The sequence below is a fragment of the Prinia subflava genome, chromosome 8 (assembly GCF_021018805.1).
Source record: "Prinia subflava isolate CZ2003 ecotype Zambia chromosome 8, Cam_Psub_1.2, whole genome shotgun sequence".
Taxonomy (NCBI): domain Eukaryota; kingdom Metazoa; phylum Chordata; class Aves; order Passeriformes; family Cisticolidae; genus Prinia; species Prinia subflava.
In genome coordinates this window covers 12,061,601-12,073,254 of record NC_086254.1, presented here as the reverse complement: position 1 = coordinate 12,073,254, position 11,654 = coordinate 12,061,601, and the positions used below count along the sequence as shown (strand labels likewise).

At 58.8% G+C, this 11,654-nt stretch overlaps 2 protein-coding genes across 3 annotated transcripts; both read right to left on the bottom strand.

Annotated features, from left to right (window-relative positions):
- Positions 1-1,049: 1,049 nt before the first annotated feature.
- On the bottom strand, positions 1,050-2,738 carry LOC134554409 (complexin-3-like). Its single transcript, XM_063404955.1, has 3 exons — positions 2,584-2,738; positions 1,881-1,968; positions 1,050-1,583 (listed from the first exon to the last, which is right to left on the bottom strand). Exons 1-3 carry the CDS (start codon positions 2,736-2,738, stop codon positions 1,368-1,370), a joined length of 459 nt encoding a protein of 152 aa, XP_063261025.1. The 3' UTR covers positions 1,050-1,367.
- Positions 2,739-3,565: 827 nt separating this feature from the next.
- MATK (megakaryocyte-associated tyrosine kinase) lies at positions 3,566-10,871 on the bottom strand. Of its 2 annotated transcripts, XM_063404954.1 has the most exons (13): positions 10,664-10,871; positions 8,037-8,092; positions 7,711-7,824; positions 7,452-7,567; positions 6,883-7,102; positions 5,896-5,989; positions 5,738-5,803; positions 5,483-5,582; positions 5,311-5,395; positions 5,063-5,136; positions 4,763-4,958; positions 4,340-4,426; positions 3,566-4,214 (listed from the first exon to the last, which is right to left on the bottom strand). In XM_063404954.1, exons 2-13 carry the CDS (start codon positions 8,043-8,045, stop codon positions 4,032-4,034), a joined length of 1,344 nt encoding a protein of 447 aa, XP_063261024.1. In that variant the 5' UTR covers positions 8,046-8,092; positions 10,664-10,871; the 3' UTR covers positions 3,566-4,031. The 2 variants fall into 2 exon arrangements, with proteins under 2 accessions (XP_063261024.1, XP_063261023.1); XM_063404953.1 differs by lacking the exon at positions 8,037-8,092.
- Positions 10,872-11,654: the final 783 nt, after the last annotated feature.

The window sequence follows — 11,654 nt, the reverse complement described above, 5'->3', positions numbered from 1 at the left end:
ATTATCACCCTGTCAGGGACATAAGTTCCTAAATTCTGAAGAAAAGCTGGTCAGCGGCGATGGGAATGATGGCAGAGACATCAGGGATGATGCGGACAGCAGGGACAGTGGGGCCACCAAACATCAGGAGGCTCCCCCTTGTCAGGCCCACCTGAGCCTGTCTCACACTCCCTGGGATGCTCCAGCAGCCGCCAGCCCCTGGACTAGTACCCGGAGGAGTTCCGGGGGGGAACTGAGCACCTCGTGCATCCAGAGACCTCCTGCTCCGTGTGCTCCAGCTCCTCAGCGGCGGCTGAGCCCGCTGGCTCTGGTGACAGCGCTGAGCTCGGGGACACAGCTCCCAGCCCACCTGCGCTGGATTCGGCCTCCCCCTCCCGGCCCGGCCGCCGCGGCCGTGGGCAGCCCGGGCAGGCCTGTCCCCGCAGCCTTTCCGGAGCAGATGGCAGCGGCGTGGGGAGGACGGAGGCGGCTCAGCGCGTCCTTCCTTTCATGCACACACAGCGTGATTCCCGGCGGCTCCGGCTCCGGCGGGAGGTGCCGCTGGGGCCAGCACTGGCCGTACATTTCACACGGGTTCAGCGAGCTTAGTCCTCGGGGACAGGGGACTCAGGAAGATTAGACCTCGCTAAAATAGGCAGGTATTAGTGATCTCAACAGCCCCCGGCCTTCCGGCGCGGCGGCATTTAAGTCAGCGCTGCTGCCAAGCACCCAGGACAGAGTCCCTGGAGGGGCCAGAGGCAGCCGGGCACCCTGGCCCAGCCAAAGGGAGGCCCCCGCTGCCTGCACGGCCGGGGGATGCTCAAGCACGGGATGCTCCACACTCCCTCCCGGTGCTGTCCCCAAGGGATAGCCAGGGTGGTCACTGGGTCCCAGTGGGGGGCTGCTGCAGAGGCGGGGGATGGACCCATTGGCCAAGAGTCCTGGGCTGGTTGGTGGCTCAGGGGACATGGGGCAGCCCGGCTCCAGTGCAGTCATCACATCCCCTCACTGACCAAGACAACGATTGCGTGGGTGCGGGATAGGGCAGGACCAGCAGAACGGTGCCGGCAAATGCTGTATTTATTGAGCCAAATGGTGCACGGTGCCAGGGCTGGTGAGGGGGTTAACAGTGTCTGGGGCCTGCCTCATATGGGGGCTCACACCAGGAGCACCACGAGAGGGACCTGACCATGACGGCTGGAGGGGACCCGGGCATTCTGCACCCCTGCACACCCTGGGAAAGCAACGGGGAATGGTTTGGGGAAGAAAACTCACGCCTAACGTGTATCGGCACCCGCACTCCGAGGAGAGGCCCCCAGAGCCTCCGCATTCTGTGGCTCCCGGGGACACGGGCTGCGGTGTCACCTGTCGCGGGGCGGGCAGTGGTGCTACATCAGGGCGCACTTCTCCTTCACCTGGTCCACGCCGCCCAACGCGCGGTTCCGCAGCGCCGGCAGCTCCACCTCTCGCAGCTTTGCCAGGAAGGTGAAGGCCCCGGTGCTGCCATCCTCCTCCTCCTCCTCGCTGTGCACCATTGCTGCCAAGTCCTGCGGCAGCTCCACCACACCTCCGGCCACGTGCACCTGGGCCCCATCCCTCTCGTCCTAAACGCGGGTGGGAGAAGGTGTTGGGTGGGGACAGACAGGGTGCCTACCATGGTGGAGCGGGGGACAGAGAAGAGGCACTGGGGACATGGCAGGATTCCAGGACTGTCCAGTGCCAGACTGGGAAGCTGGATGGCCAGTGGGCGGCTAATGGTCAGATAGAGACAGTGGCCGTCTGCTGCCCTCTTCAGGAATCCCTCCCATCCAGGGGAGCGCGACAGCCGTGAGCCTGGGGCTGTTCCGGGTGATGTGGGGTCAAGGGGAACCCCCCAGGTGTGCAGACAGGCTGGTTCTTACCTGGGCCAGGTGGTACTTGTCCCGCAGGTGCATCCGCACCGTGGCCCGTTCTGCCTTCCTCTGTGCAAACACCTTGTCCCGCTCGATCCTGCAGCAAGTGCCACACAATCACCCCCACCTCACCGAGCTCCCCAGGACCACCCCGACATCACCCTGGTCCTCCTGCAAAGCAGGTCTAAGAAAGGAGGGAGAAGGTCTGAGACCCACAAGAGGGTTAAAGTGGGGATCTCAGAGCAGGAGCCACATCCTGTCCCCCTGGCTCAGCACCTAGATTCAGAGGTGCTTGATGAAAGTGCCCATTGCAGGGACTCACTCCTCCTGCAGCCTCTCATCTCCCTGGTGCTGGGTTCCCAAAACACCCAGGCCTGGGGAGGTGGGACCTTAATCCAATCCCATGCTGACCCCCGTCTCTTGGCTCCAAGGGTGCTGGGCTGGAACCATCCTGGGGCTCTGACACTTGGGGGTTCCCCTTGTCACCTGTGGTGTACAAAGGTGCTGTCACAGCCCTGTGCCAGCCCCTCCATGGATCTCCCATGCTGTGGGAGATAGACACTGAAGGGCAGCTGCTCTGCGCTGTCTCTTGCCCTAGCTGCCTCCCTGTCTCTGTCCTGTGCCACCCTGGGGAAAGCCCACAGCAGGTGGGATCCTGATTCTGGTGTGTTGGGGGACCCTAGTGACCCTCCAAGACCGCGCAAAGCCTTACTTCTCCTCCAGCAGCTGCCGCTGGTACTCCTCAAACTCCTCGCGAGCCATGCCGTTGGGCAGTGCCGCTGCCTTGTCATCCTTGGGGGCCCCCTTGGGTGACTCATCCTTGGCCCCCTGGAAGCTCTTCAGGGCAGCCATGAAGAAGGAGGCCATGGTGGGTGGTGGTGGCAGCTCTTGCCCCAAGGTGCCCACTGGGTCCCAGTGGCTGCAAGGTCAGCGGGACCAGCCCCAGGGGCACTGCGGATCAGGTGTGGATTAAGGCATTAGGAGGGGAAGCCACAGCCAGGGTGGAAAGACCTTCCCTTCGCTGCACCCAAGGGTGCTTGCAGGGGACAGTGGCAGTGCAGGGGGACAGCAGGTGCTGCCACATCAGCACTTGCATCCTGAGTGATGGGGAGGTGGAAAGAGTCGTTGAACTGCAGCACACACTGGGTCAGGCTGAAATACCCCCATTACAGGGGTCCCAAATTTGGGCAGCACCCAAGAGACTGGGGCAAGTCCTGGGGAGAGCCCCACGCTGTGGGCACCCAGAACCACACACACAGGGGGACTAGGGGTTCAGGAAGTCAGCACAGAGGAGACACAAGAGGATTAGCCGAAAAAACCCAATCGAGGGTCAAAGGACTGGCAGCAGATGAGGCAGCGGCGGGCGTGCACCCACCCGCGCGGCAGCCTGGTGCCCCCGCTAATCCCTGCTCCACTGACACTCGAGATTGCTTGGGAGCCTGCAGGGCTGGGGGCTCCCCACTGCTGGGGATGTGCCCCGTGCCCATAATCTATATGAAAGCAATTCCCATACAGCCTCTGATTAAAGCATAATCCCCTGCTGCACAGAGCCCCGATGGGAGAGGGGATGGATGGCATAGGGGACTCCGAGGGCCAGAGCTCCTGGCCCCCCCCAAAGCCTTTCACTGGGCTTTGTCAGGCCCCAAGTGACAGATAGGTCTAATTACACCCCAGAGGCTTAAAGATGCTGTTGAACTAATTTCTTTGGTTTAATCAAAAAGTCCAAATCCATGTGGTTTAGCTGACTGCGCCAGCATCCCCGTGTGGGGCTGGGTGCTGAGGCAGGGCTGAGTCAGGGTGGGGTCTCATCCTCCTGTGAGATGTCCAGTCCTGTCTCCCATCACTGGGAGTTGCAGTTTGAAGGGACCCCACATGCAGCATCCGCTCCTGGGGCTGAGCACCAGGGGTGTGAGCGTGGCTCCCTTGGGATCTGTGCTCCCCACTCTGGTGGGTCAGGGGAGCTCAATCCCATGGCAACCTTCTCTGGGCTGTGTGGAGGGTAGAAGGACCATGCTGGGATGGAGGGAGGCTACTGCTCCATCTCCTCAGGGAGAGAGCAGCACCACAGGCCATCCTGGTTCTGGCCCTTATTGCCCTACCGCTCCCAACCCTGGAGAGTCTAGGGGCTTCAGGTCCTGGGTCCTGGTAGCAGGATGGGAGTTAAATGTCCCTCAGGTGCTTCAGCTCCTTCTGCAGCTTCTCTGTGAGTTTCTTGAAGGATGGGCGCTTGCCTGGCTCCAACTCCCAGCAGCTCTTCATCAGGGCATAGACGGTGGGTGGGCAGCCCTCGGGCGGGTCCATGCGGTACCCCTGCTCCAGCAGCTCTGTCACCTCCTTCAGGGCCTGCCAGGATGGAGAAGCCAGCTGGCAACCCCCTTCCCTGCTCTGGTCAGGGATCAGTGGGCATGTCCCTGTCCCATCAGTGCCAGTGGGGTGTAACCTGTGGTGTTCCCTGGCACAGTGCTCACCAGCTTCGGGTAGGGTGCCCTTCCAAAGGAAAAGGTTTCCCACAGGAGGATGCCGTAGCTCCACACATCCGACTTGGAGGAAAATTTCTGTGGCAGCAGGAGAGGGGGAGGCTGAAGCCAGCTGAGGGCTGCGCTGGGTCCCCATTGCTTTCCGAGGACAAGACAGAGGACAGTGACAGCCCCCGCCCCCCTCAGCTCCCCAGGGTATGAATACCCTCCAGTCCCATCATCTTGCCACAATTCCCACTGCAGGCCTGCTCAGGACAGAAACAGAATTTAGGGAGATGCAGGGCTGACTGTGCCAGAGGCCATGGTGGAGCAGGGATGGGTCAGTGGGAATGGGAACAAGCAGGGGCAACCCAAGGGAATGAGATGCCTTGGAAGGAGTCCCTGGACAGCCATTTCCCTTTCACTGTCACTCACATTGTGTTTCAGGGCCTCTGGTGCTGTCCACTTCACAGGAAGCAAGGTGGCATCTGCACCCTTGGGGTTGACTCGGGCCAAGCCGAAGTCGCTCACTTTGGCCACGTTCTCCTCGGAGATGAGGATGTTGCGGGCAGCCAGGTCCCGGTGCACCAACTTCTTGGACTCAAGGTAGTCCATGCCTTGAGCCACATCCCTGCCACAACCGAGTGAGACAGAGCCATGTCACCATGTGTTCCCTGGGGCTGCATAGGGAGATGCAGAGCCCTGGATCCCAGCCTGGAGGAGAGAGGGACTTACAGGGCGAACAGGAGGAGCTGCTGAGTTGGGACAAGTGCCCGGCCCCGTGTACGCAGGAAGTTCACCAGGTTGCCCTGACAGAGAAGGATGAGTCAGGACCAACAGGATGGGGCTGCCAGGAGACTTTGCCCTCTGCAGGTGCTACAGTACCTGGCATCTGTGATGACTCAGCCCCTAGACAGGGATATTGTCCCCAAATCTAAGTGGTGATGGGTCCCACTGGCTGAGGAGCAGCCAGGTGCTCTCACCTTGCTCATGAACTCCATGACAATGTAGAGGCCATTGTGCAGGATCACTCCCAGCAAGCACACAAGGTTTTTGTGCCGGACCTTCCTGGAATGGAGAGTATCCAAGTCAAGGAGGTGTGTTTTCATCCCAGGCCATGGGCAGGGTCAGGCCACACCTCCATGGAGCACTCACGTCATGGCAGCTGTTTCAGCGAGGAAGGCCTGGGCAGTCACATCGCACTTGATGTTCTTCACAGCCACCCTCTGCCCCATGTACTCTCCCTGCAGGACATCTGGGAGAGCATGGGAGAGTCAGGCTGAGCCCCACACCCAGCCTCCTGCACCCCCAGGCTGAGCCCCCCATGCCATGAGATGTGGAGGGGGGATCAGGCAGTGACATCTGGGAAAGCTGCACCTGGGGAACACCCAGCCCCATCCTCTCACCTACCTCCAAACTCGCCTTGCCCTATGCGGTCTCCCAGTGTGAGGTGCTTCAGGTTCAGCAACCATCCAGCTGGGCATGGGCACAAGGGCAGGTTAGCAGGGGCCACCAGTGGGGCCTTGTCCCTAAAATGCAGACCACAGCCCCCTCCCACCATCCCCTACCTTTGGCCAATTCCTCCTCAGCTGACTTCATCCCAGATTTTGGTTTAGGCTTCACCAGCTTGGTGCAGATAGCTCCCTGCTCCTTCATGTAATGCTGCCAAGGGATGAACAGATGGAGGTGATGCCAGCTCTTACTCTCAGGCTCAGGGTGTGAGTGCAGGGAACAGCTTTGCCATGCTCCACGAGACTGCACCATCATCACCCTTGAGGGCAGCCCATGTCTCTTGTTCCCCTCTGGGGACAACCAGAGGAACACCATGATGGACCACAGGGGATATGGGATGCTACAGGTGTGGTTGAACCTCCAGCAGCAGTGGAGGGCAATTTGCAGAGGTGATGGAGCAGAAGCAGCCAGACAGGATGGGACAGGATGGGACATGATGGGACAGGATGGGACAAGATGGGACAAGATGGGATGGGACACAACAGCCTTTGGAGTTTTACATTGGGGCTGGGGCAGCTGAGAAGGAAAAAGAGCCACCCAAAAGTTGTGTCTAAAAGCAGAACACGAGAATGCAACTCCCTGGAGAGGAGACAGGGTGAGAGATGGACCAGCAGGAAAAACTCACTGGAAGGGCAAGAGTTCACACAACAGCCAGGGAGTCGTGTGGGGTCTGCAGGAGAGAGGGTGCTTTGAGTGGAGGGAGACACAGCAAAATGCCTCAAAGTCCAGGGAAAGCAGAGGTCACCAGGGTCTTCCTGCTGTGTGAAGCACTGAATAAGCAGGGATAGGGCCCTTGGCCAAGGACTGGGACTGCAGCCTGGCACAGATGGTTTGCAGAGACATCCTTGGGATATCTCAGATCCACTCACTGCACCCCAAACTGAGTGGGAGCTACCAGCCTTTGAAGGGGATAGAGAATTACATGAGGTAAGAAACACCAATGAAAACCACACAGAACAGGACAAAGACCTGCCTCTGTGTGACCCCATGAGGCCCTTGCCCTACTCTGACACTGGTGGGACCCTCTGCCTGGGGTGTCTCACCTCAATCATGTCAATGAGGTTGGAGAAGTATTGCTGGCTGTCGATGCTGAGTGTGTTTTCCTCGTGCACCACACGGTAGTGGATCACCTCCTTGCCAAAGCTCACGCACAGCACGTAATCACCGGGGTGCCGGACAGACTCACGCACCAGGAACAGCCCGTCCTCAGGGGGCTGCAGCTCCTGCACTGCCTCCGTCCCTGAGATCTTCCCGTGGAACCAGCTGAAGAGAGGGGCATTGGAGGGGGAGCTGAGACAGGCGGCTTCCTCCAGGGGCAGCAGCAAGATGGGGAAAGCAGAGCCCCTGCCAAAACTACACACACCCTACTGCAGGAAACCCCTCTCCATGGGGTCCATCCAAGCTGGGTGGGCACAACTAGGGTTCCTTAAAGCCAGATACTGGCTTTTGTACCCAGCAGATCGCTCCATCACCAGGGCATGGCTACAGGATGCTGCCGCCAGCTGCCCACTCAAAACATGGATGGCGGGGCTGGACTCATCTGCTGTTGCAGCTGCCAGGGGCTCAGCTGGGTCCCCGGGGTCCCCCCCCCAGTCATCCCAGCTGTACTCACGGCATCAGGCTGAGTTTGGGGTCGGCGCGGATGGCCCCACGCTCCCGCAGTGCGCTGGCTGCCAGCAGTCCCTCCTGCCCTGTCTCGTTGTGCCTGGCACGGTACCAGCCTTTGCCCTGCGGACAAGAGGGTGTCAGAGCAAGGGAAGGAAGGGGAAATCCCTCTGGGAAGGAAGGGACTGGGTCTGGCAGCTGAGCTGATGGCACTGGAGTCCCATTCCATCCATGCCCTCTCGGCTCAGGTGTACCGTAGGCCTCACCTCCACGGCCTCGATGATGGTGACCATGTCACCCTTGCGGAAGGCCAGCTCCCGGGGCTTGGGCTTGGTGTGGTCATGCTTGGTGACACACTGTGTCCCGGGGGGCCAGTGCTTCTGCAAGGAGAAAGCAGCGTCAGTAGCGGCAGCGAGAGCCGGGCCCCTCTGCTTCCCACAGGCACCAGGGTCAGCCCCAAGGACCATCTGAAACCCTGGCTGGGAACCAGGGGCACTGGGCATGAGCCCTCTTCCACCCCACTTCGGTCCTGGGGGCATACGTCCCCCGGTGTCAGCTGGCATTGCTGGTGTCCCTGTGCAGCCCCGCTCACCCCAGGCATGGCCAACCATCAGCGTATCAGGACTCCCTGTCCTCTCCTGCTGCCACCTGCAGAAGAAACCAAAGGGGCTGTGGAGGAACAGGGCTGGGCTGGCTTGTCCCAGCCCACTGCTGCTGTCCCACAGGCTCCCCTGGCCAGTGCAGCTCCTGTCCTTCACACAGCCTTGCACCACGGGATGAAGGAAAAGGCTGCAAACTCTGCCTGTGCCAGCTATATCCTGTGGACACTCCTGTCCCACACACAGATGGGAGCAGGACCCAGCACTCCTGCTCTCTGCCACCAAAGAGGGGCCCCAGCTTCCACCAGCTCTGCTGGCACAGCAGGAGCCCAGCACCACGGCTGTTAGGGAATAATGTGTTTTTATCAGGAACTTGCTTTTTCACCTCCTCTTTCAGGAGCTCTGAGTCACCAGGGCCCCAAGAGGCACCAGCCGGGGCCCTGCTGATGTGGGATGCAGCAGGGCTGATGCGGGGGCTGCCTGGCAGCAGGGACACAGACAGGACAGCCTGGGCTGAGATGGCACTGTCACATGCACTGGCTGTGGGATGATTGCACAATGTCCTTATGCTGCCCTTAACACCAACTGGTCATGCTGGGATGCATATGACAGCTTTGCAATTTAAAATTGTGTGTCTTTTCCTCCTGGAGTCCTTCATCCCCACTGTCATCTCCTTGGGAGGATCATAGAATCAGGGAATGGTGTGGTTTGGGACAGACCTTAAATCCTATCTCATTCAACTCCCTGCCACAGGCAGGCACAATTTCCACTATCCCAGGCTGCTCTAAGCCCTGTCCAATCTGGCCTGGAACACTCCCAGGGATCCAGGAGCAGCCACAGCTGCTCTGGGCACCCTGTGCCATGGTCTGCCCACCCTCACAGTCAACAATTCCTTCCCATTATCCCATCCATCCCTGCCCTCTGGCCATGGGAAGCCATTCCCTGTGTCCTGTCCCTCCAGCCCTTGTCCCCAGTCCCTCTCCAGCTCTCCTGGAGCCCCTTTAGGCCCTGCAAGGGGCTCTCAGCTCTCCCTGGAGCCTTCTCCTCTCCAGGTGAGCACCCCCAGCTCTCCCAGCCTGTCCCCAGAGCAGAGGGGCTCCAGGCCTTGGAGCAGCTCTGTGCTCTCCTCTGCACTGGCTCCAGCAGCTCCACATCCTCCTGCTGTTGGAGGTCTCGGAGCTGGAGGCAGCTCTGCAGCTGGGGTCTAATCAAAGCAGAGGGGCAGAATCCCCCCTCCTCTGCTGCCCATGCTGTGGAATGAGCTCCTTGGAGCAGAGATGACTTGGCTCATTTGGAAGGTGAGTCATAATCACTGCTCTGCATCACTGGGGGTGATGAACTCTTCTCTGTAGCAGTGTGGATGCCAGGACTATTTGATTGTGCTATCCCATATCCACAACAACAAAACAGGGACAATTGCAGCTGCTACAAGGCTAGTATCAGGAGGCAGCAGTTTTGTCTCTACCAGAAGCCACTGTTAGCTTGCCTTGCAGCCCATCCACAGCACACATTCTTCTTCACTTCTTGGTGAAGTTGGGGCTGCAAAGGCAGCCACTGTTCCCCAGCAGGCACAGCCAAAGGCTGATGTGACTGAGTGCAGCTCAGATCACTTCTAGGGTGGTGAGGACCTCATGAACACAGAGCTTCGGAACAGAGTCGGCTCTGTACTCCTGCCATGATATGTTCTGGTCCAAGGAGGGACAGTCTGGCTGAGCCAGGAGGGCTGCTGGCAGCTCTGATATCTGTCTTTCATTTTCTACTGCTCCAGGACAGAAATTTTGGGTGAAAAGCAGCTACTCTTTGGTCAGTCCTGCCCCTGTGTGCAGACAGCATTTGGTGGTGGGAAGGGACAGATCCTCCACTTGAGTACCAAAGGGAAGAGCTTTTCCCCTGCCCAGCTGGCCCTGGGACTCAGGGTGATGGATACACACAGCCCCATGGACACCTGCTGCTGGCAGAGCCTGGACACCAGCCAGTGCCTCCCCTAAGCACCAGCAGGGACAGCAGTGAATCACCTCCCTCCCGATGACATTCGCATGCCTTGTCCTAAAACAGCTCATTGTTCTTGGAAGTGTTTGATCCATGAGGTTCCCATCACTGGAATGAATGTTCCCACAAGCAGAGTATGCAGGCAGAATTCCTGAGAGGAGATATTTGCCCCCTTCTTTGTTTTGGGGCTGTTCTGTACTTTTGTGTATTGGTAAACCTGAGTAATTGCAATGAGGTTGAGAAGCACAGAAACATAGTGGGGGTTGGTAGAGCTGTCCCAACCCTGGACTGGAGAGCTCAAGCTTATTCCCAGTGCACAGAGTTACTCCAGCTGAAAAGGTTCCAGACCTGACAGCACTGTGGCAGGAGGGGACCCCGCCTGCAGAGGCTGCACCTCTGGACACGATGGAGCCAACGCGCTATGCACTCCCCTCCCGAACACAAACACCCGGCCGCACTGGGTGTCACTCGGGCAAAGGGCAGGTACAGCTGCTCTGCTGGAAAACCGGTGACACCCGAGCATTCCCCCCAGTGCCCCCCACGCTCAGCACCGTGCCCATCTTTCCCTGCTGCCAGAGTGGACAGGAGGACACCTCGTCTGCCCTCAGCGCCTCTCAGACCTCACTCTTACCTCAGCGGTAGCCATGTGGGGCTGGGGTCAGCGATGTCAGGGGAAGCTCACAGCTGAGCCTGAACTTGGTCTTCTGAACTCCTGGAGGGTCTCTTTCCTACACAGAGCCAAATACTACGTTCAAGGGTAGCTCCCAAACAGAGCCAGGGCCCAATTTCCTGATTTCGCTGCTGGTGAGGCCGTGGTGCAGCGTCCGGGCGGTTCCTGTTCTGGCGCCGCCTGCGCCCTCAAACCTCCATCAGAAATGACTCATTATTTGACAACACTTAGAGCAACTTCTGCCCTTTGAGGGCTCAGTTACACACCCTCGCTGGAAGGGAACTGGAGCTCACCGAATCCTGTCCCCTGTGGCACTGTGAGGGAATCAGTACCCCCCTGCAAACAGGGACAGTTCCTGTCACCACTGCTGGCCTGGCCAGAGCAGTGACAATGCAGTGGGTGCCTGTGGTGGCAACAGCTCTCCGGGGAGGCTGAGTCTCAGGAGAGGAAGAGCTGGGACCAGGGATGCCCAAGTGTAATCTTGTCTCAACATCGACTCTGCAAGCCTGAGAGCAGGTTGAATCCAGAGCACAGGCACTCTTTGCTGTTCCTCTGGGGGTGAAAATCCAGAGGCATCGTGGGTTGGGACAGGCAATGGCAGAGACACATTTAAATGAGTACCACTGTCAAAGAGAAGCAGCTTATCTGTATCCTGCAGCATCTACAACGAGTTGGGAGGGAATAACTGCCTCTGCAGTTCATCCCAGCCAGAAAACCAGACACCAGTTCTGCACTAATGTTCAACATTTCCAATATTCTGAGCAAAATGGTAAAAAAGAAGAAAGTGCAGTTGTAAGTAAATACCAGACTTCATTCAGGGGTTTTGGGATCTTTCTGTGTGTACTTAAAAAAAATAATTAAATGGTGTTTAAGCCTTCGGAAAACATTGGCAATTCAAGGGCAAAGCCAGTGTAGAAAAAAACTAATCCAAACTAGCTGGTATTTTCAGGTC